Consider the following 17907-nt stretch of genomic DNA (forward strand, 5'->3'; position numbering starts at 1 on the left):
ATGCTGATTTATCAAGGATTGCTCAGCCGCGGACTGGGCCCTTTAGTTTGCTATTTGCTACACTTATAAACAATAAAATGGTGGTACTTATTGTGCTACAGAGAATAAGAAAAAAAAAGGAATACTATCATAATCCACACACGACATAGTATCTATCAGCCAACGCCAGACCGACAAAGATTGAATAATAAACCAACCCCTTCCACGACCAATTATTTTCCCAAACAAACAGTGTGCAGGAGTACAAGGTGACTAATATTTCAACTCATCACCTTTTCCGGGACTTGGACTTGGGCGCCGCGTTCGATGACACGCTGGCCGCCCGCGATGTAGACGTAGAATTGGCCTTGCTACCACCGCCTTTCACTGCTTTAACCTGCTTATTCTGTGGAACAAGATACACTGTTAGAAAAATAGTGGGGAACGACAGCAGAAATTGGTGACAGGACTTACCACAGCACCGCTCTTGCTCTTCTTCTTCGCTGGCGCGCCATCCTCATCATTCTCGACATCGTCGTCATCACGGTCGCGGCCACGACCTTTCCCGGTTTCGCCATTCGCCTTGCCGTCAGTCTCGAATTCTTTGGCGACCGTGTTCAACAATGTCGTGCACCGCCGTCCGATCTCGACAGGTGTTCGGCTGAGGAAGAACCAGTCAAAACGGAAGAGTGGCGACTCGCGGATCTCGTCGCGGATTTTCTCATAAAGTCCCTCCCCATCCACCCCATACTTGTCTAACATCACCAACAAGAATCGATCTTCTTCTTCAGTATATACCTTTTTGTTGGTCGTCGATACCGTATAGTTGATCTTTAGTTGTTGCAGGGGGACGCGATACATTTGCATCTTCTTGCGAAGCATCTTGCGTTGATGATTCATCTTGCGCAGTTTCTCCTCGCCTTGTTCAATGACACGAAGATACTTGGGGTAGTCTTGGATCTCGGTGTATCGCTTCCAGAAGACTTCAGCGTATTCTTCAACCTCGTCGGGCTCTTTGCTGTCTACTTCTGTCGCAATGCCGACATAGTCAGTCCGGCCAAACTTGGCCGAACCATTGACGAATTGTTGGAAATCACGGCGATTCCATGTCCCAAAGCCCTCTTCGGACATCTTGGCTTTCTGGGCCTGCTCCTCTTCCGTCAAGGGGACGGCATTGTCGATCTCCTGCTGCTCCAAGTCCCGCTCTGCCTCGCGCTCACTAAGCTCCTCTTCAGCTCCGTCGGGGAGAGGAACTTTATAGCCGATTTCCTTGTGGAAGTACGCAGTCTCCTTTTCCTGGAGCTCTTGAAGACCAGGCGGGAAGAACTGCCAATCATGGACATTAACCTGCTTTGGCGCGCGAGGAACCTTCGGCTTGGGATCAGCGGTTCTTCCACCAGTAGCCAAAGCCTGGCGATAATATTTGTCAATGGAGTAGAACTGCTCCTTCCGTTCACGCTTTGCCGGGTTGATCCATGTGAGGCCAATATCTTTCTTGCGGTCGGTGAAATCTTTGCCATTCCATTCATAGGCGTTTTCGGAGCTAAATTTCTGCAGGTCATCGATACCCAGCTTTTCGTACTTCTTGTTGAGTTCTGCTGTTCGCTCCTCACCCTTGCGTAGGATGGCGTCGATGTCGTCCTCAGAAATCTGCTTCTCTGTAGACAGCGGCCCAGTGGAGCTTTGCGTATTGAAAACATTGGCCGCTCCATGTTGAATCATGCCCAGTAGCTCTTCCTTAGAGGCAGCATTCTTGGTTTGCTGCTGGGCCCGGCCTTGCTGGATGACAAGTTGGTCCAATCTCAACTTCTGGGCCGCTCGCTCCAAGACCTTCTCTTCAATTGCATTCTCCGTGACAAAGCGGAAGACAACCACTTGTTTCGTCTGGCCAATACGATGAGCACGGTCCATCGCTTGAAGATCGGCCTGGGGGTTCCAGTCACTGTCGTAGAGAACAACAATGTCAGCGGACGTCAAATTGATACCTAATCCTCCAGCTCTTGTCGTGAGAAGGAAAACAAATTTGTCGGAACCAGGACGGTTGTAATCATCAATTGCAGCGATTCGGTCCTCGTGGGCAGTCGTTCCATCGATACGACAGTAATTGTACTCTCTAAACACGCAGTAATCTTCCAATATATCCAGCACACGGCTCATTTGAGAGAAGATCAGGACACGGCTGCCTTGCTTCTGCATACGGCTCAGAAGCTTGTCGAGGATTACCATCTTCCCAGCGTTGAACACTAAATGCTCATCCGTTGTATAAGGGGGGCCCGGTTCGGCCCCCTCGAATAGGTACGGGTGGTTGCAACATTTGCGGAGTTGCATAACAATATTCAGGAGACGGGTTTTCGACTCCCGCTTGCCAGCGGCCCCGTTCACAGCGTCGATATCCTTCTCAAGGATTTTCTGATACCATTTCACCTGCATCTCTGACATAGGCACATACAGGTTGACTTCTTTCTTCGGGAGCAGACTTTTCTCGACATCGCTCTTGACACGTCGCAGGAGGAAGGGTCGTAGGACACGGTGCAGCTGCTGTACAACAGTGTCCTGGTCAGAGTCCTGGTTAGAGAACCACTGATCGAACGCCTCCGAGTCACCGAAAACATCGGGGAGAAGGAAGTTCAAGAGAGCCCATAGTTCATGGAGGTTGTTCTGGAGCGGGGTACCGGTAATCAACAATCTGTTTCGAGAATGGAAAACGCGGATGATCTGTGAGAGCGATGACTCTTCATTCTTGATACGATGAGCCTCGTCAATGATGATATACTCCCAGGCGAACTTCTTGAGATGGGACTTCTCGCGAAGAACCATCTCGTAACTGGTAATGCACACATCGAAATCCTCGTCCAGAAGACGCTCGTTGATGAGTTTGTGCCGCTCCTCCTTGTCACCTTGAAGGACAAGAACATTCACTTCGGGTGTCCACTTCTGGAATTCACGCTTCCAGTTATCAAGAGTAGATTTGGGGACGGCAACCAGATGAGGCCCGGGAATATCGCAGACATGTCTCAAATATCCCAGGAAGGAGATGGTCTGCAAGGTCTTGCCCAGACCCATCTCGTCAGCGAGAATACCAGAAATTCCGTTCTCATGAAGGGAGACAAGCCAGTTCAAACCAGCAATCTGGTAATCACGCATTTCACCGTTGACGAATGGAGGCGATTCCCGAAAGACCGTGCCAGTCTCAGCACCACTCTTCTCGTCCTTCAGAAGTTCTGCATCTTCCTCCTGCTCCGTCCTACGACGCCTTTCACCGCCAGCACCTCCTGAACGTGATGAGCCCTTCTTGGCCTTTGCCTCCTCGGCAGCATTTTGCCGGTCGATTTCAGCCATAATCTCTTTGATGCGCGGGTTCGGGTTGGTCTCGATGAAATGACGGAAAAGATCGGTAAGTCCGAGTAGATAACGGAATCGACGGATAGAATCCTCCTCCTGTAGCGAAGTTATTGTGAGCAGCTAGAAGCGAGGAAAGGATCTTGTTTGATGATCATACCTTGGACTCATCCAGACGACCATGTTTCTTGCCCAAAACACTCTTGCGCAGGTGGAAAGCCTCTGATCGCCGCCTCCGACCATCCATTGGGGCGGTGTCGCCTGCAACACTACTAGCGGTGGTATTGGGGTTTGTATCTGAATCCTGGTGTGTGTTAGTCTAGTCAGGCGCTATAGTCGACTGTTGAGCTGTACCGTGTAATCTGGGGTTTCTTGATAGCCCTAAAATAACAATGGAGAGTCATTAGACATAGATCATTTTCCATCATACGCGCAGCCGGGTAGATGCGTGGAGAACAGCAGTGTAATGGAGCACATACCGTCATCGGCGCGTCTGCGCTATCCACGGGCACCGAAGTAACAGGCTCCTCATTCGCGTCGGTCATAGGGGTATCGGCCTGCGACGGCGTATCCGAGTCTGGAACCGGTGCCATTTTTATCCAGGGCGCCGTGAGCGCGAATGATTGCACTATAGTGATTGGTTGCGCACCCCTCGAGTATCCCGAAACGCGACAGGAAGCTTGGTCGTACGGGTGGGAGGACGCGAAGAGGTCTCCTGGTGCTGCAACAAAGTGGGTGTAGTGGGGGGTTGTTGAGGGTTGAAGAGTCGGGAGTTGAGGAGGTGACGGGGAGAGGAAACAATGGCGGGCGGAAGATGAAGGACAAGGAAGAAATCAGGACGCAGTGGAAGCGTCAGTCGCGCTGGGATGGCAAATGGAATTTCGGCGGAGCAGCGCGGCCATGTCACGCGCTGATTGGCTGCGGGACGCGAAGGGGTGAGGCTGAGTCAGCGACCGCCCGGAAGAGCAGTTTCCCCGCGGAGTGGGTCACGTTACCCGGTCAGAAGCAAAGTGAAGCCACAGGAATAATCAACGCAGCATCACCGACCCGAAGAGAGAGAAAAATCGTTTGTTTGGGACTTGACCGTGCCTCGTTCCCTTTCATTCTCTATTCGAATCCTTTCCTTTTTAGGGCCAGTACCTCTGGCTTCTCAACTTCTCTTTCTTTCTCTCCTCTTTCCCCCCCGCTTTCGATCTTAGTTCATTCCTGACACCGGAGGAGCACGGTTCACCTCACCCCTCCTGAGCGGTACTGCCTTCTTAACTTGTCTGGATCAGCGACTTAGTCTATCACGGTTGGATATGGACTCTATGAGATCACTGAACACTTCGCTTCCGAGCTCGACTCCTCGTCCACAGCCTCCTGAGCAACTCCTGCAGTCGTTTAAAGCAGCTGCGTTGTCGGTCACCAACCTCTACAAGAATGCCGTGTACGAGCAGTCACAGGCCAAACAAGCCGGCTACCAAGAGGCCATCGAGGATCTTCTGCATTTTCTAGATAAAGAGAACCTTGGCCTAGACGATGGCGAAGGCTGGAGGGTTCGACAGTGGGCCACGGAAAGAAGTGATGGAACCGCTGTTCCTAGCGACGAGGAGGGCGAGAAGCAGGCGCGAAGCACTCCCCCTGTGACAGCCCGCAAGGAACAACAGGAGCCGGAGCCCGTGCGACAGCCTTCCAAGTCGACGCCCGATGACTCCACCCAACAGCAATCGTCGCCCAGCGAAACCAATGCCTTCGATAGGCCGGCTGTCTTCACATTCACAGCTGGCCCGACTTTCCCGTCGTTACCAGAACACGATACGGATATGCAGCCCACAGATAACCTGCCCACTACCCCTCAGGACGGTACTCCAGTCAGTGTATCCGTCCTGTCTCGGAACCCTCGACAACCCACGCGCCACAGCAACATGTCGCGAACCACTGCTCGAAGCTCGACACGAGAACCTTCTGCGGCTATGGGGTCAAAGCGGAAATTCACGGTCCCTGACTTCTTCGATCTATCCGGACTAGGTAATCGGGATATGTTCGGGGGCGGCAAACGCGGCCGCTTCGCCTAGAGAATATATTATCGACGACTGGACGAGCATATCATTCTTATGGTTACGCAGCGGGTGATGTCATTATTATTTTTCCCCTATCGAGGTCTCGGTGCATTTAGTGGGAGTATTCTATGTGGTTTTTGCCCTTTTTTCAATGCTTTCCTTGATTCATACCTGTCATTCATCTTTCTTGTTTTCTTTACTGGGATTTCCAATTTCATAGAGGTTATCAGACATGGTGATACCCGGTGGGGAGCTGTTGTGCTACTTGCATCTGTTTATTAAACTTGCATATAACTCCTATACAGACACTGTTCTTTCACTTTAAACAAGTCCAGACTTCGAACAAACGCCTTCAACCCTAATATAGTACAGATATAATGAAGAGAGGAGGAGGGTGGAGTATCAGTTGAGGGCCCTGTAGATTCCCATGCCAACCAATGTCGCGGAAATCGTGGCGATGCCCAGTCGTCGAGATCCCATCTTGTATTTAGTTGCACTTTGCATCACTGTCTTCTCTTGTTTTCGGAGATTGCTCATGCCGGTATAGTAGCTGTAAACGCCCAGACCGATGAATGCCGCGGAACCTGCATGCACGGCTGTTGCGTCAGATTCGGAAAAAATGTCGCGACGCCAAATCTCCTGCAGAGGGACTCACCGGTTACCCTGCAAGCCAGACAATCATCATATTGATCTTCGGCCAGCAGACGTTTCGCATCCTTCGATTGGACCTCCCAGGCACCTTGGTTGTCGGAGTGTGGTGCCATCGTAGAGCAAAAAGGAAGGCTTGACAAATGCAAACAGATAGGGAAGATTCAAATATTGTTCGGATCCAGGCAGCGGGAAATCCAGCGGCGTCGAGCGTGACGGAGAGGAAACTTGAGATAATCCTGGAGCGATGCCCGAATAGGCAAGTAACTGAGCGGCGGGCGGCAATTGGCGGCAGAAACGGCCTGCTCGCTGATCCCGTCACTACGTGCTTCCAATGCTTCGTCTCTCCGGAGTGTCCGTCCTGCCAGACTCGCATCGTCACGATGAGCGGCGAGATTGATGCGCTCTACATCTACGATGAATACAAGTATGGCCCTGTCATCTCCAGCTCCTCTTTGCTTAACTCCCTCCCTGACATGAGGACCCCTCCAGCAATCCTTTGGTAGAGCAGGTCTATCGCTCTCGGCCGCCCTCCGCAGCTACAATCCTACCCCTCTATCTAGCGCACCCGGCTCCGCGCCCATCGCTCTTGTACATCCCCGGCGCATTGCCACCGGTTACCGTCTTCTCAGTGGTCCAGTCGAATCTCTTGTTCCTCGCGTTATCGGAAGTCGATACCGATCCACTCCTGGCGCTGGAGTTTCTGCACCGCGTCGTCGATGTGTTAGAGGAGTTTGTCGGCGCACCCTTGCTCTCCACTAAGCTGCAGGCAAATTACGATGTGGTTGCGCAGCTTCTGAATGAAATGTGTGACGGGGGGATTGTCTGCAACACAGAGCAAAATGCATTGCAAGAGGTGGTGGAGATGCCGGGGTGGATGGGGAAGTTGCTGGGAGGCGTTGGACGAACAGGGTGAGTGCGCGCATTGTGATGGATTATACCTACGTTGCACCACTTTATGCAGTACTAACCGTGTTTCTCTGGTATAGTTCTTCAACACCCATCCTAGGTGCTCCAAACCCCCTCAAGCAATCCTTATCGGCAGCTCAGGGACCGGCGATTCCCTGGAGACGGCCAAACGTTAGGCACACCTCTAACGAGCTCTACGTCGATATCATCGAGACGCTGTCCGTCACAATGGCTCCTTCAGGCCGACTATTGTCAGCCTTAGTATCTGGAACCATTGCCTTCACGGCGAAAATGTCAGGCATCCCCGATCTACTTCTTTCGTTGACAACTCCAGGCGGGCAGCAGGCCATTGCACGCAAGATCGAGCTGCCGGTCTTCCACCCTTGCGTGCGTTTGGCAAAATGGCGGGAACGACCTGGAGAACTTAGCTTCATCCCCCCAGACGGACGATTCATTCTAGCAGGGTATGAAGTGGACTTACTCCCGATGGACCCTGCTCTTGACCAACCCCCGACCCACATGGAGAAGCTCTTCCTACCCGCAATAGTCGACCTGCGCAAATCCCTGGGACCAACGGGCTCTGAATTCGAAGTGCGACTCATCCTTAACACCAACTTCCCAGGCCACTCATCCTTCCCTCGGTCAGGCGCTGGCCGAGGCGGGTCCGGCACCTCTACCCCGTCATTCCTTACAGGCGGTGGCGGTACCTCCTCTACCCCCATACTCGAAGAGGTTGTAGTGTCTGTGCCTATTCCAAAATCCGTCCGCAGCATCACCGACATGCAAGCAAGTCGCGGGGAGGCACTTGTCTCCCCCGGCAGTGACACGCTGGAATGGCGCGTGCCGACCAAAGACGCCGGAACCGTCTCGGGCACCGCAACCCTTCGGTGTACCGTGACGGGGTATCCAACGGATGAAGATCTCGACGAGGATGTCGAAGACCTTGACGCAGAGCCGGACGTCAACCTCCTCCAAGGATACTACGACGCCTCGTCGACCTCCTACCAGAACACGGGCGAGCCCGACACCACCAAACGGAAAACCAAGAAAAAGAAGAAGAAGAAGGTCAAGAAGACCTCCAAAATCAAAGACTCCGATCAACTGCTCCTGCAGGAGCAAGCACCGCGCTCTAGCCTAGACCCGTCCGAGCCGCCCATCTCCACCCCCCAACCGCCGTCTTCTTCTACGCCTCCGGCCGATCCTACGCCGTCACAAGAGCCACGACCATCATCGCCCTTCTCGATCTTCCACACTGCACCCCGTAAGACCAAAACACAACTGAACGCCAGCCTCATGCCCAGCTCCGCCTCTGTCTCCTTCTCCGTGAAGGGGTGGTTGCCGTCCGGGATCAAGGTGGATAGTTTGAACGTCGACACGCGACGAAGCCGAGGCCTCGGGGAAGGCGTAAAGCCCTACAAGGGGGTGAAGTATCTCTGCGTGAGTCGCAAGGGCGTGGAGCGACGGTGTTAATGATCTATATTGAGATATTTTCTTCAGTTTTTCTTTTCTACTTTCCCTGGCGATCTATCTGACACCTGGGCGCACATGCATTAGTCTACGAGGTCCTGGCAATAGGTGATAGCATAGGAGTTATCATTTGATATGATACGAATAATGATACAATTCATACGCACAACTCAGTGCCTGTCCGTTAGGTAGAGGAGAAAATACTTCCAAGTTGGTATATTCAGGGGTGGCTAGGAACAAAATCGAAGAGAAGCTAAGATCATGACATTAGAGTTTCGAGGCTCGTCGCTCGAGGACCTGCATGATGAAGTAGGCCACTGCCAAAATAAAATGTAAGTAAATCCGTCAGAATATTAGAAGTTAAATACCGAAGGATATAATGGCAAAAATGAACATAAGAAAGAAACCGAGTGGTATCCAAGAAGTCAGGAAAAAAGGGGGGTTAAAGAAACAGAAAACACAAAGAAAAATAGGTATATAGATAGTCGTGTACGGATGACCAGTGATTGATCCAAGGTTGTAATTGCAAAGGGAGGAGAGAGACGGTGAGAGCTTATTTCCGGTCTTCTTCTGAGTCTGGCGAGGCACGAAAACGAGAGTAAGAGATCTGACAGCAATGCAGGGGCGACATAAAGGAACATGTGGAAAGCAGGTAGATGTGCAGAAAAAATGGAGATGAACATGGTCTCACTTACCGGCAGCAACGACAGCAGCTCTGCCAGCGCCAGCCTTGGCAGAACCACCGCCCAGGGTGAGGATATACCGCAACCAGCCGAGGGTGACCTTCTTTCCGTCGCGGTCGAAGTCGGGAGGCAGGGTGGTGGCCATCTTGAACGGGTTGATCTTGCCGGCATAGGGCGGGTAGCGAATTGAGAGGATGGACTCGAGCCAGCTCGGGCTGGTGGTGATGGGACGACGATGCACGAAGACGTCGAAGCTGGCACGGCCACGGTAGGCGCCGTTACCGCTCTCACCGACACCACCGAAGGGAAGGGTTGGGATGTGAAGGGCAGAATCGTTGACTGCGGCACCGCCAGAGCGGGTCATGGACAGGACTGTATGTAGTTAGTTGTCTAGGGGCTCTCCTGCTGAAGTCTGGAAATGGGGCGTACTCTTTTCCGTTTCGGCCTTGGTACCGAAGGGATAGATGCCCAGGGGCGTGGACATGATGCCGTTGGCGATCTTGACGGCATCTTCGAGGTTCTCGACGGGGAGAATAGGGATCAAGGGGCCAAAGCTCTCCTGGACGAGCATAGAGTCGTCCGTGGAGTCGACCTGGACGAGAGTGGGTTCGATAAAGCGCTCCTTCTCGTCCATCGTGCCACCCATGAGGATCTTGCCCTTGGAGTTGTCAATCATGCCCTTGAGGCGCTGGAAAGCGCCCTCGTTGATGATGCGCGAGTAGTCGGCAGACGCCTTCGCGCCGTCGGGGTAGAATTCCTTGTAGGCCTTCTTGAACTCCTCGACCACGGCGGGGACGACTTCGCGGTCCACCAGGATGTAGTTCTGGGACGTACAGATCTGGCCGGCGTTCATCAACTTGCTCCAGAGCAGTCGACGGGCGACGAGTCTCGGGTTGGCATTCTTGGTGACAATGGCGGGGTTGAGACCACCCAGCTCCAGCACCACGGGGGTAAGGTGCGGTGCAGCGGCCTTGGCGACGATGCGGCCAACGTTGGCGCCACCGGTGAAAAAGATCTTATCCCAGCGCTCGGCGAGAAGAGCCTGGGTCTCGGGAATACCTCCCTGAACGACGGTGTAGCATGACGGATCGAGGGATGCCTCGACGATCTGCTGGATGACGACGGCACTGTTGGGGGCGTTCTCACTGGGCTTGATAACCACAGTGTTACCGGCAGCAATAGCACCGATCACAGGACCGAGCGTCAGCTGGAAGGGATAGTTGAAGGCGCTACAGCACGGTCAGTTGGTGGGCTCGGAGATAGCTCGGGGAAAGGGGAAGGGACAGACCCGATCACCAGAACGCAACCCAAGGGATCCTTGCGAATCTTGGGGTTCATAAACTTCCAGGTCAAATCGATGTCTTCCGCCTTCTCATCCTTGGCCCACTTGTGCAGGTTGCGAGTGACAAAAACGATATCATTCTCGATCCAACCGCTCTCGGCCATCACGGTCTCGAACTCGGGCCGATTCAGATCCAACGCGAGGGCGCGGGCAATCTCTGCCTCGCGGTCCTTTACCCTGTAACCAAGAAAATGATTATGTCAACGGGTCTATTCTATTCGGGTTGAGCGGAGAAGTCGCATGGGCGCGGGCAACTTACGCCCAGTAGAGCTTGCGGAGCTGGACGAGACGGAACTCGATGTCGCGGGTCTTGTGCTCGAAGAAGGTCTTGCGGAGCTGGGCCACGCGACCCTGGATCTCCTCGACGGGAGTGAATTGGATTGGGGGGATGTCAATGGCGCCCATGGTGGAAGATGGTCGATTAGGGGCGAATAGAGCGAAAGGGAGAGAAGTTCAGAGTCGAAAGGGAAAGTTGGAGGGGGAAGAGAACGTGACAAAATCAGGTGGTCCAACGAAGCCCTAGAAGTCTAGAGTATATATATACACACGCCCGAGGAGACAACACCAGAAAAGAAGACCGAAAGCAAACGTCAGGAATGGATAAGATTAATAAAATGAAGGTTTCCCACGTGCAGTTATAGGGTGGGAAAGGGTTCCCCCCCTCATGTCTGCTCATGTTGAACCGCGGTATTACCACGAAAGGGGATGATATCCTGTCATCTTGACGCTCTGCCGGAGCTAAAAGACACCAAATGGACCCCGTGAAGGACTCGGGGGATTCAATCTCGCCGGTTACGGCCAGTCAGAGTCTCTCTCCGAGTCTCCGCATGCTATTAGTGCCATGGATCGACAGCACCTTTACCGCCGATCATCTCGCAAGGAGTTCTCGATTTGTTCGTCTGGATTTTCAATTTTCCTGGGAAGCAGTACGCCTGCTATTTTATTATTCATATCGACCATAGGGACTACCAGCGGTACTTCTTGATGATATTTATACAGCAATCTGTACATGTCACTAGACCAAAAAGTTGGAAGTTTCCCCGTAAGGAAACATGCGATCGTTCAATTTATGACACGGCTCCAAATGCCAAATCAGGGGGTACTATATCAAGGAACAAGGAAAAGACTCGAAAATCAAAACCAAAGAGAAACACCAGCTCAATGCTTGAACTGGTCTTCCGTGACACCCTTGCCCATGGCTGCGGTGCTGCTAACACCACCAGTCACCATCTTAAGCAAGTTATCCACATAGTTGGCACCGCTCCATTTCTGGTGCGTTACCACATCCACTCCGTTCTCCATCTCCGGCTCCTGCACCAACTCGCCATACGCGCGCATACCATGCTTCGCGTACGCCTTGGCGAAAGTGTCGGTGATCAGAGCAGTGGTGTGCAGACCGGCCAGGGTGATGAACTGCCAGCAGTATCCCAGAGCACCCAGGCGCTTGATGTATGTCTCCTGCTCATCGCGCGGCATGGCCTTCTTCCAGTTGAACGAGGGCGACAGGTTGTACGCCAGCCTACACAAGGTGGGTCAGCCGTTAGGGACGGGGTCATTCGACAAAAGGGGGATAGTATGGCTAAGACTTACTTCTGCTCGGGCCACACGGCATGAACGCCGTCCGCAAACTCCTTCGCCTGGGCGTAGTCAGGCAGCTTGCTCTCCATCCAGATCAGGTCCGCGAACGGGCCATAGGCAACCGCGCGGTTGACGGCGCACTGGGTGCCGCCCTGGTAGCGGTAGTAGCCTTCGCGGGTGCGAGGCGAATCCCAGTTCCAGTAGATGTCCACGCCGGTGATTCCCTTGGCGACTGCACGCGCCTCGGTGTTGCTCTTGCCCTTAACCGCCTTGAGGTAGTCGGCAATGACGGCCTGCTTGTTGGGGAGGCTGCCCTTGTTGATCTCATCGATGACGGCGTCGTTGAAGAGCTTCAGGCCGGCCTGAGCCACCCATTGGTCCTCGATCGCCTGCAGTTGCTCGCCGTTCTTGCCTGCCTGCTCGGCTGCCACCATCAGGTCGTTGAGAGGCTGCAGGTTGGGGTTGGTGGCGCCCACGATGAAGGCGTGGTCGCGGTAGTCAATAGTGGAGGTGATGAGAGTGGCAGCTTCAGAGTCAGTTCGGGCGATAGCAAGGAGATCGGTTCCTGGTCATGAGGCGATTAGCTGACGGTTCTCCTTAGGACGTCTCCCAGTGCACTTACCCATGATATCGGCCTGCGCACGGATGGCGACCAGGCGGTTGATGTGCTCGCTGATGGGCACCAGCACCTTTCCAGCCATGTGGCCACACTTCTTGGTACCGGGGGCCTGGTCCTCGATGTGAATGCCGGCAGCGCCGCGCTCGACGAACAGCTTGGTCAGCTTCATGACCGCGGTCAGTCCACCGTGGCCAGTGTCGGCGTCCGCGATGATGGGGCGGAGGTAGTCGACGTTTGCCACCTTGCCGCGCTGCTCCTTGGGGGTTGTGATGCGCTCCTCACGCTGCTTCCGGTCATGGAAGAGCTGTGCCATGAAGAGCTGGTTGACCTTGTTGGGGACAGTGTTCTAGAGGACCCGTTGTTAGCCGGCTCGCCCCTGAGGATAATGCAATAGTCACTAGAGCTTACCATGGGGTAGTCAGCGAGATCCGGAGACGGCTCATCGGTGGAGGAGGCAGTGGAAGAACTCTGCCAGCCCGAGACATAGACGGTGTCGAGGTACTTGGCCATTTGGGTGATCATGGTGGGTTCGAGACAGCCATAGGTGAAGCTGGGGACTTTTTGCTAATGGCGAACGACATCAGTTAGAGCCAATCGGGGCAGATGATGAAGGGAACCAACCTGGAAGTTGCTCTCGACGATCTTCCAAAGCTTCTTGCTCTGGGCATTCGAGGGATATTCAATCTTTAGGTTTCCACGCTTTGCGACAATCTGCTCGGCAGTGTAGGGGCGCTTAGTGTATCTCCAGCGCTCATCTTTCCACCAGGCCTTGACGGCCTCAACGTCCTGCAGGTACTTCTGATCCTCGTCTTCGAAGAAACCCATGGCGACTTTTTTTATGCCTCAATGATGCAAACGCAAGCGAGGATAACAAGGAGGAAGGGAAAACGGCAGTAAATATGATACAGCGATTGTCCAGTTCTTCTATCTAATGCAAGACAGGACTACACGACTCAGACACGAGATCGGCAGGGAAAGGGACCAACTTGGGAGGGAATAGAAAATTGAAGAAGAGAAGGGGGGAAAAAAAGAGGGTCAAGTACGATCACAGGCCAGCAGCCAGGGTTCTTAAAAACATTTCTGACCTGGGATGCGCCATGGCGAATGCGTCAGAACCAGCAGTCTGGTCGGTAAAGGCTCGGCTCAGCGGGACAAGGAAACCAGCTACCCGCCGGGACATTCCAGTGACAACCGGGGGAAAATCCACTTAACCAAACCGATTGATTAGGGGGGACAGGGTAGGTTAACCGTGATGCAAAGTCACAAGCCAGTTCCGATGGCTGGTAGGCTGCGTTCGGGAGAGTGGAATCGAGACCTGGGGAAGATCCTCGGTCTAAAGGACCATTGCAATTGCCACCAGAGAGAAGATTTGACGGGTCATCATATAAATACATATGAATGATGGAGAAGGGAAACTACACAGAAGAGGGCGGAGCAGCCCTGAAGCTGTTCTGACCCTCGCTCTGTTGAGAAACCCCCGTGTCGTGCTTGGATGCTGGCAGGAGAAGAGCTGTATAGAACAGTCTCAGTGGCTGCAGAGAACTCGATGACGTCGACACATGTGCATCCTGACCGTACATGACCATACCGCCCGTACCAGTTGCACTAGTTCGTTCGTGTTTCGGGGTCACAGCGTTACGCACGGTACCGCCACCATGCCCAGGAAGGCATGAACCTCGGCATCTTTCACGGCCGGCCAATCATCGCCCCGGCCTGGATAACTTCAACTGAAACGCACGAGAATCAACTCGGGATTTTAAGGAGGCCCTGTTCCGTGTCATTGTCGAGCCTACATACCTTATCCAGTCTAGATGGTCGTGATTCATTCCTGTTCGGAGCTGCATGCCCCCTCAGGAAGAGAACATGCAAATAATGCCTCATGGTTCGGTGAGGGGGGAAAGATCTACCGACCACGGGATTTCTCGAGGCTGCGGCAGATAAGGTCAGTCTAGGTATTCCGTACTCCGTAATCCAGCAGGGGTATCTGATTTCACATGCTTCGAGAGCATACTCAAGCTCGTCATGACCATGTGAGTCATGTGTTTGATCAGTGATCTCTCCAATTAATGACTCAATAGGTCCTGAAAGCTTGGAACGGTCACTGCTACGAGTAGTTAGAGGACTGGTGAGAAGTAATCAAATAGCAGTGTTTGTATCCGCCATATGTTCATCACAAAAACCCATCATCTCAATTTCACCCTTCATATACTGGAATATATATCTCAAGATAATATCACTTCAATCCTTCAAACGCCAATATATACCCAGGCTTATTGGTATCACATTTTTGTGCCCTTTTCTTTTCGTCATCAATGGAAAAAGAATCTGAAATATTTTTCCTCACCAAATATAAGTGGGGCAGTAGTTGAGACAGCAATAATAATACCCAGACAGAATTAACCAGAAAGACAGACAGGACACGCGGGAAAAGCGTCTTTATGCAATGCTTCAATAACCAAACGGATAGAAAAGACTCTTCGTACCACAGGATCAAAACTCGTCGTCTTGTGCCGCAACGGCCTTGTTGTAGGTGTCATAAGGGGTTATCGTGCCAAGAGCACGTCGCTGGTGTGCATTCAGTATTTCCAACCCATACACGAAACTTGCGTTGACCCAGCCAAATCTGTAAGGAAGCACGTGTTAGTCACATCGCAAGACAACCCGTCGGTCAATCGGGGACAGAACGACAGAAACTTACCCTTCCCGAGGAGCTCCCTTGAAATCGACACCTTGATTCCCGTACTCGGCATCAACCCGGTGAGGGTCGATCGGCCTGGTCACGTCATACTTCTCAACCACCACCCCGTTGAAATCCACAAAGGCCTTGGTGATCATGTACAGCCATTTATAGGCTAACCGCTCCGCTTCTTCCTGGTACCCATAACGGAGGAATCCGGTCCAAGCCAGCATCTGCTGAGGTGCCCATCCATAGGGGTAATCCCACTGTCGGTTGGGTCGGTCCAGGCCAACCACCCCGCGGGACTCCTCCGTCCCGGAGACCAAGCCGCCGAAGGCTTCGAATCGAGGGAGGGCTTTCTTCACCATCTCGGCAGCCTGTCCAGGGGTTGCAAGACCCGCCCACATGGCCCAGAAGGTCGTCGCGCTCTCGTAGGTGGTCCGCTCCTGCTTGGCGGTGTCATAATCGAAGTACATTCCTTTCTCGGCATCCCACAGGTAGGTGTCCATTCTCATCTTGCGCCGCCGTGCGCGTCGATCCCAGACGGAAGACGACTCAGTGGAAATATCCTTGGACGCGGGTGTCCTGAACTCGTGCGGGATTTCCAGCCTATCCTTGAAATAGGTACGTATCACGCGAGCGATATCGACCTCATATTTGAATAGGAGAGAGTTCAGGTCGACCGTCGCAAGATTCGCGCACACTCTCTCCAGACGGTAGCTGGTATCATGACCCGACTCTCGAACAGCCCGGTCATGCAAAAAGTATTCGTCCAGTTCTGGCTCTTCCACTGTGCCGTTGTTATACGCCTGAACAAACTCCTCGAACGACATGCCATGTTTCTCGGCGTAGGGGGTGAGAATATGAAGAAAATGAGTGGGTTCGGTCTCCGGTGGAACACCCAACCCCTCAGGACGATACCGGGACAGTCCGGACACAGGGTCAAACCGTGGCTCTGCCGTCCAAACACTATAGTACTCCTTGATGGCAGCAAGCGTTGCGTTTCGAAGGAACTCGAGGGCATCGGGCTCGCCCTTGATGCGTTCGTACACGCGCAACGCCATATCAGTCAAAAAGGGAGGCTGGGACCGCGTCAGGTAGTAGGACCGGTTGGCATTGAGGATCTTGCCGTAGTGCTTAATGCAGAAGCAGAAATTGATAACCATGGCCTTGGCCAAGTCAACCCGGTTGCTGACCAGCAGGCCGAGCGATTCCATATAGCTATCCCAGCCGTAGAGTTCGTTGAATCGGCCTCCCGGTACGACGAACGGAACTCCCGAATACTCGGTCTTCTTGGTGGACTCGTTGAATTTCTTTTCCATAGCCAACGCAAGGAGCCCGGGTTTGTTATTGAGGTTCGTTACGTACCGCGGGGTGATATTTGTATCCAGGATTTGCACATCAAGCCGAAGTTCCGGATGGGCTTCAGCAATACCCCGATAGTACTCGAGTTGTTCAGGAGCACCTGGAGGAATGTAAATGCGAGGACGTGGGTCGTCCGTCCAATCCTTGGGGTCTCGGCCAGCAACCTCTATATTCGAACCATCAATCCGCCGCGTAAGAGCGTTCCAGAACGAGTTCTTGATGAGGCGAGAGAGGCGGGAAACAGGATTCTCGCTGAGCCGAGCTTCATCCAAGACGATCACCTTTCGGCCATAGTCTTGGGCGATAGTGAGCTCCTGCAGGAGGTTCGATAGCATATAGGTTCCTCTAACATCAAACTTGTTGTAGCCAGACGAGGCATCGGTTCCAACGGAGAGCACCTGCGAGATGCATTAGTAACTGGTTGCACGGCTGAGAGATGCCACTGGAGCGCGCTGCAAGATGACGCACCTTGGGACCAACATCCTCAATGGTAATCTGCATGTTCCTATCTGTATCTTCCCGTTCTAGGAGCGCATGCAGGGTCTCGTTGACGTCGATCAGGAACTTCCGGGGCTGCGCGGGGAATTCGTCTGTTCGAGCACGTGCAATGGGTTAGTCGCGGTGGATTCCGTAGTTGAGTCGTATAAGCGCACCATGACTGCCTCTGCGAGCGGGGCCGCCTAGAAGGTCTTGGATGTCCTGACGATTGAACGATTTCAAGGTCTGTTGTGCAGCGGGGTCAGCGGATGAAACGAGTTTGTCCCGCACCTCCATCTCGCGGCGACTCACCGATGAAAATGCGCGTCTCCGGTCTTTGATCCGGGCGATGGCCTCATCGTCGCCGTAGTAAACGTCCGGATGGGAGAAAGGATCGAGAGAGTTGGTCCGTCTATGCTGGCCATTTGACGAGCTCATGGTACGGGAGTCGGGGGAAAATAGAGGACTCGGGAGTAACTGGAAAGGGAAGAGACAAGAAAAAGTACGGAAGGAGCAGATAAAAGAGATCCGAGCAGGGATGACTGGCTCGATGAAATGTCAGTAAGACCAATAACCGGACAGGGTGCCTCGGTGGCGTCTTGCCAACTATTTGGGTGGAGAAGAGGTTCTGGATCGAGGAGATAGGAACACGCGTACAGGACCTGTAACTTCCAGAATTCCTCGAGTTAGGTAGGACAGAGAGCGGACGAGGTTTTTCGAAGGAACAGCGAGATGCAGCTGGAGCGGAACCAGAGAAAGGAAGATGTTGGGTCCCCGCCGGA

At 53.2% G+C, this 17907-nt stretch overlaps 7 protein-coding genes across 7 annotated transcripts; 2 read left to right on the top strand and 5 right to left on the bottom strand.

The window, feature by feature from the left end:
* Positions 1-40: 40 nt before the first annotated feature.
* Positions 41-4175, bottom strand: BDV59DRAFT_114904 (putative SNF2 family helicase/ATPase). The gene is made up of 5 exons (XM_073686672.1): positions 3798-4175; positions 3673-3699; positions 3479-3622; positions 454-3417; positions 41-385 (listed from the first exon to the last, which is right to left on the bottom strand). Exons 1-5 carry the CDS (start codon positions 3909-3911, stop codon positions 269-271), a joined length of 3366 nt encoding a protein of 1121 aa, XP_073551584.1. The 5' UTR covers positions 3912-4175; the 3' UTR covers positions 41-268.
* Positions 4176-4628: 453 nt separating this feature from the next.
* BDV59DRAFT_199168 (uncharacterized protein) lies at positions 4629-5375 on the top strand (the record flags this gene model as incomplete). The annotated part of the gene is made up of 1 exon (XM_073693309.1): positions 4629-5375. The coding sequence occupies one exon, from the start codon at positions 4629-4631 to the stop codon at positions 5373-5375; it is 747 nt and encodes a 248-aa protein (XP_073551585.1).
* Positions 5376-5568: 193 nt separating this feature from the next.
* On the bottom strand, positions 5569-6226 carry BDV59DRAFT_114919 (uncharacterized protein). Its single transcript, XM_073686673.1, has 2 exons — positions 6016-6226; positions 5569-5956 (listed from the first exon to the last, which is right to left on the bottom strand). The coding sequence occupies exons 1-2, from the start codon at positions 6122-6124 to the stop codon at positions 5763-5765; spliced, it is 303 nt and encodes a 100-aa protein (XP_073551586.1). The 5' UTR covers positions 6125-6226; the 3' UTR covers positions 5569-5762.
* A 165-nt stretch (positions 6227-6391) lies between these two features.
* BDV59DRAFT_199170 (putative AP-3 adaptor complex subunit mu) lies at positions 6392-8387 on the top strand (the record flags this gene model as incomplete). The annotated part of the gene is made up of 3 exons (XM_073693310.1): positions 6392-6435; positions 6501-6920; positions 6998-8387. The coding sequence occupies 3 exons, from the start codon at positions 6392-6394 to the stop codon at positions 8385-8387; spliced, it is 1854 nt and encodes a 617-aa protein (XP_073551587.1).
* A 264-nt stretch (positions 8388-8651) lies between these two features.
* On the bottom strand, positions 8652-10814 carry BDV59DRAFT_199171 (hexadecenal dehydrogenase; the record flags this gene model as incomplete). Its single annotated transcript, XM_073693311.1, has 5 exons — positions 8652-8701; positions 9080-9439; positions 9497-10296; positions 10356-10586; positions 10669-10814. The coding sequence occupies 5 exons, from the start codon at positions 10812-10814 to the stop codon at positions 8652-8654; spliced, it is 1587 nt and encodes a 528-aa protein (XP_073551588.1).
* A 289-nt stretch (positions 10815-11103) lies between these two features.
* BDV59DRAFT_114947 (isocitrate lyase 1) lies at positions 11104-13505 on the bottom strand. The gene is made up of 5 exons (XM_073686674.1): positions 13228-13505; positions 13015-13170; positions 12610-12952; positions 12000-12552; positions 11104-11928 (listed from the first exon to the last, which is right to left on the bottom strand). Exons 1-5 carry the CDS (start codon positions 13429-13431, stop codon positions 11568-11570), a joined length of 1617 nt encoding a protein of 538 aa, XP_073551589.1. The 5' UTR covers positions 13432-13505; the 3' UTR covers positions 11104-11567.
* Positions 13506-14761: 1256 nt separating this feature from the next.
* BDV59DRAFT_171658 (alpha,alpha-trehalase) lies at positions 14762-17848 on the bottom strand. The gene is made up of 5 exons (XM_073688596.1): positions 17438-17848; positions 17302-17371; positions 17117-17238; positions 15305-17046; positions 14762-15229 (listed from the first exon to the last, which is right to left on the bottom strand). Exons 1-5 carry the CDS (start codon positions 17561-17563, stop codon positions 15097-15099), a joined length of 2193 nt encoding a protein of 730 aa, XP_073551590.1. The 5' UTR covers positions 17564-17848; the 3' UTR covers positions 14762-15096.
* Positions 17849-17907: the final 59 nt, after the last annotated feature.

Source organism: Aspergillus ambiguus (assembly GCF_047715705.1).
Source record: "Aspergillus ambiguus strain CBS 117.58 unplaced genomic scaffold BDV59scaffold_4, whole genome shotgun sequence".
Taxonomy (NCBI): domain Eukaryota; kingdom Fungi; phylum Ascomycota; class Eurotiomycetes; order Eurotiales; family Aspergillaceae; genus Aspergillus; species Aspergillus ambiguus.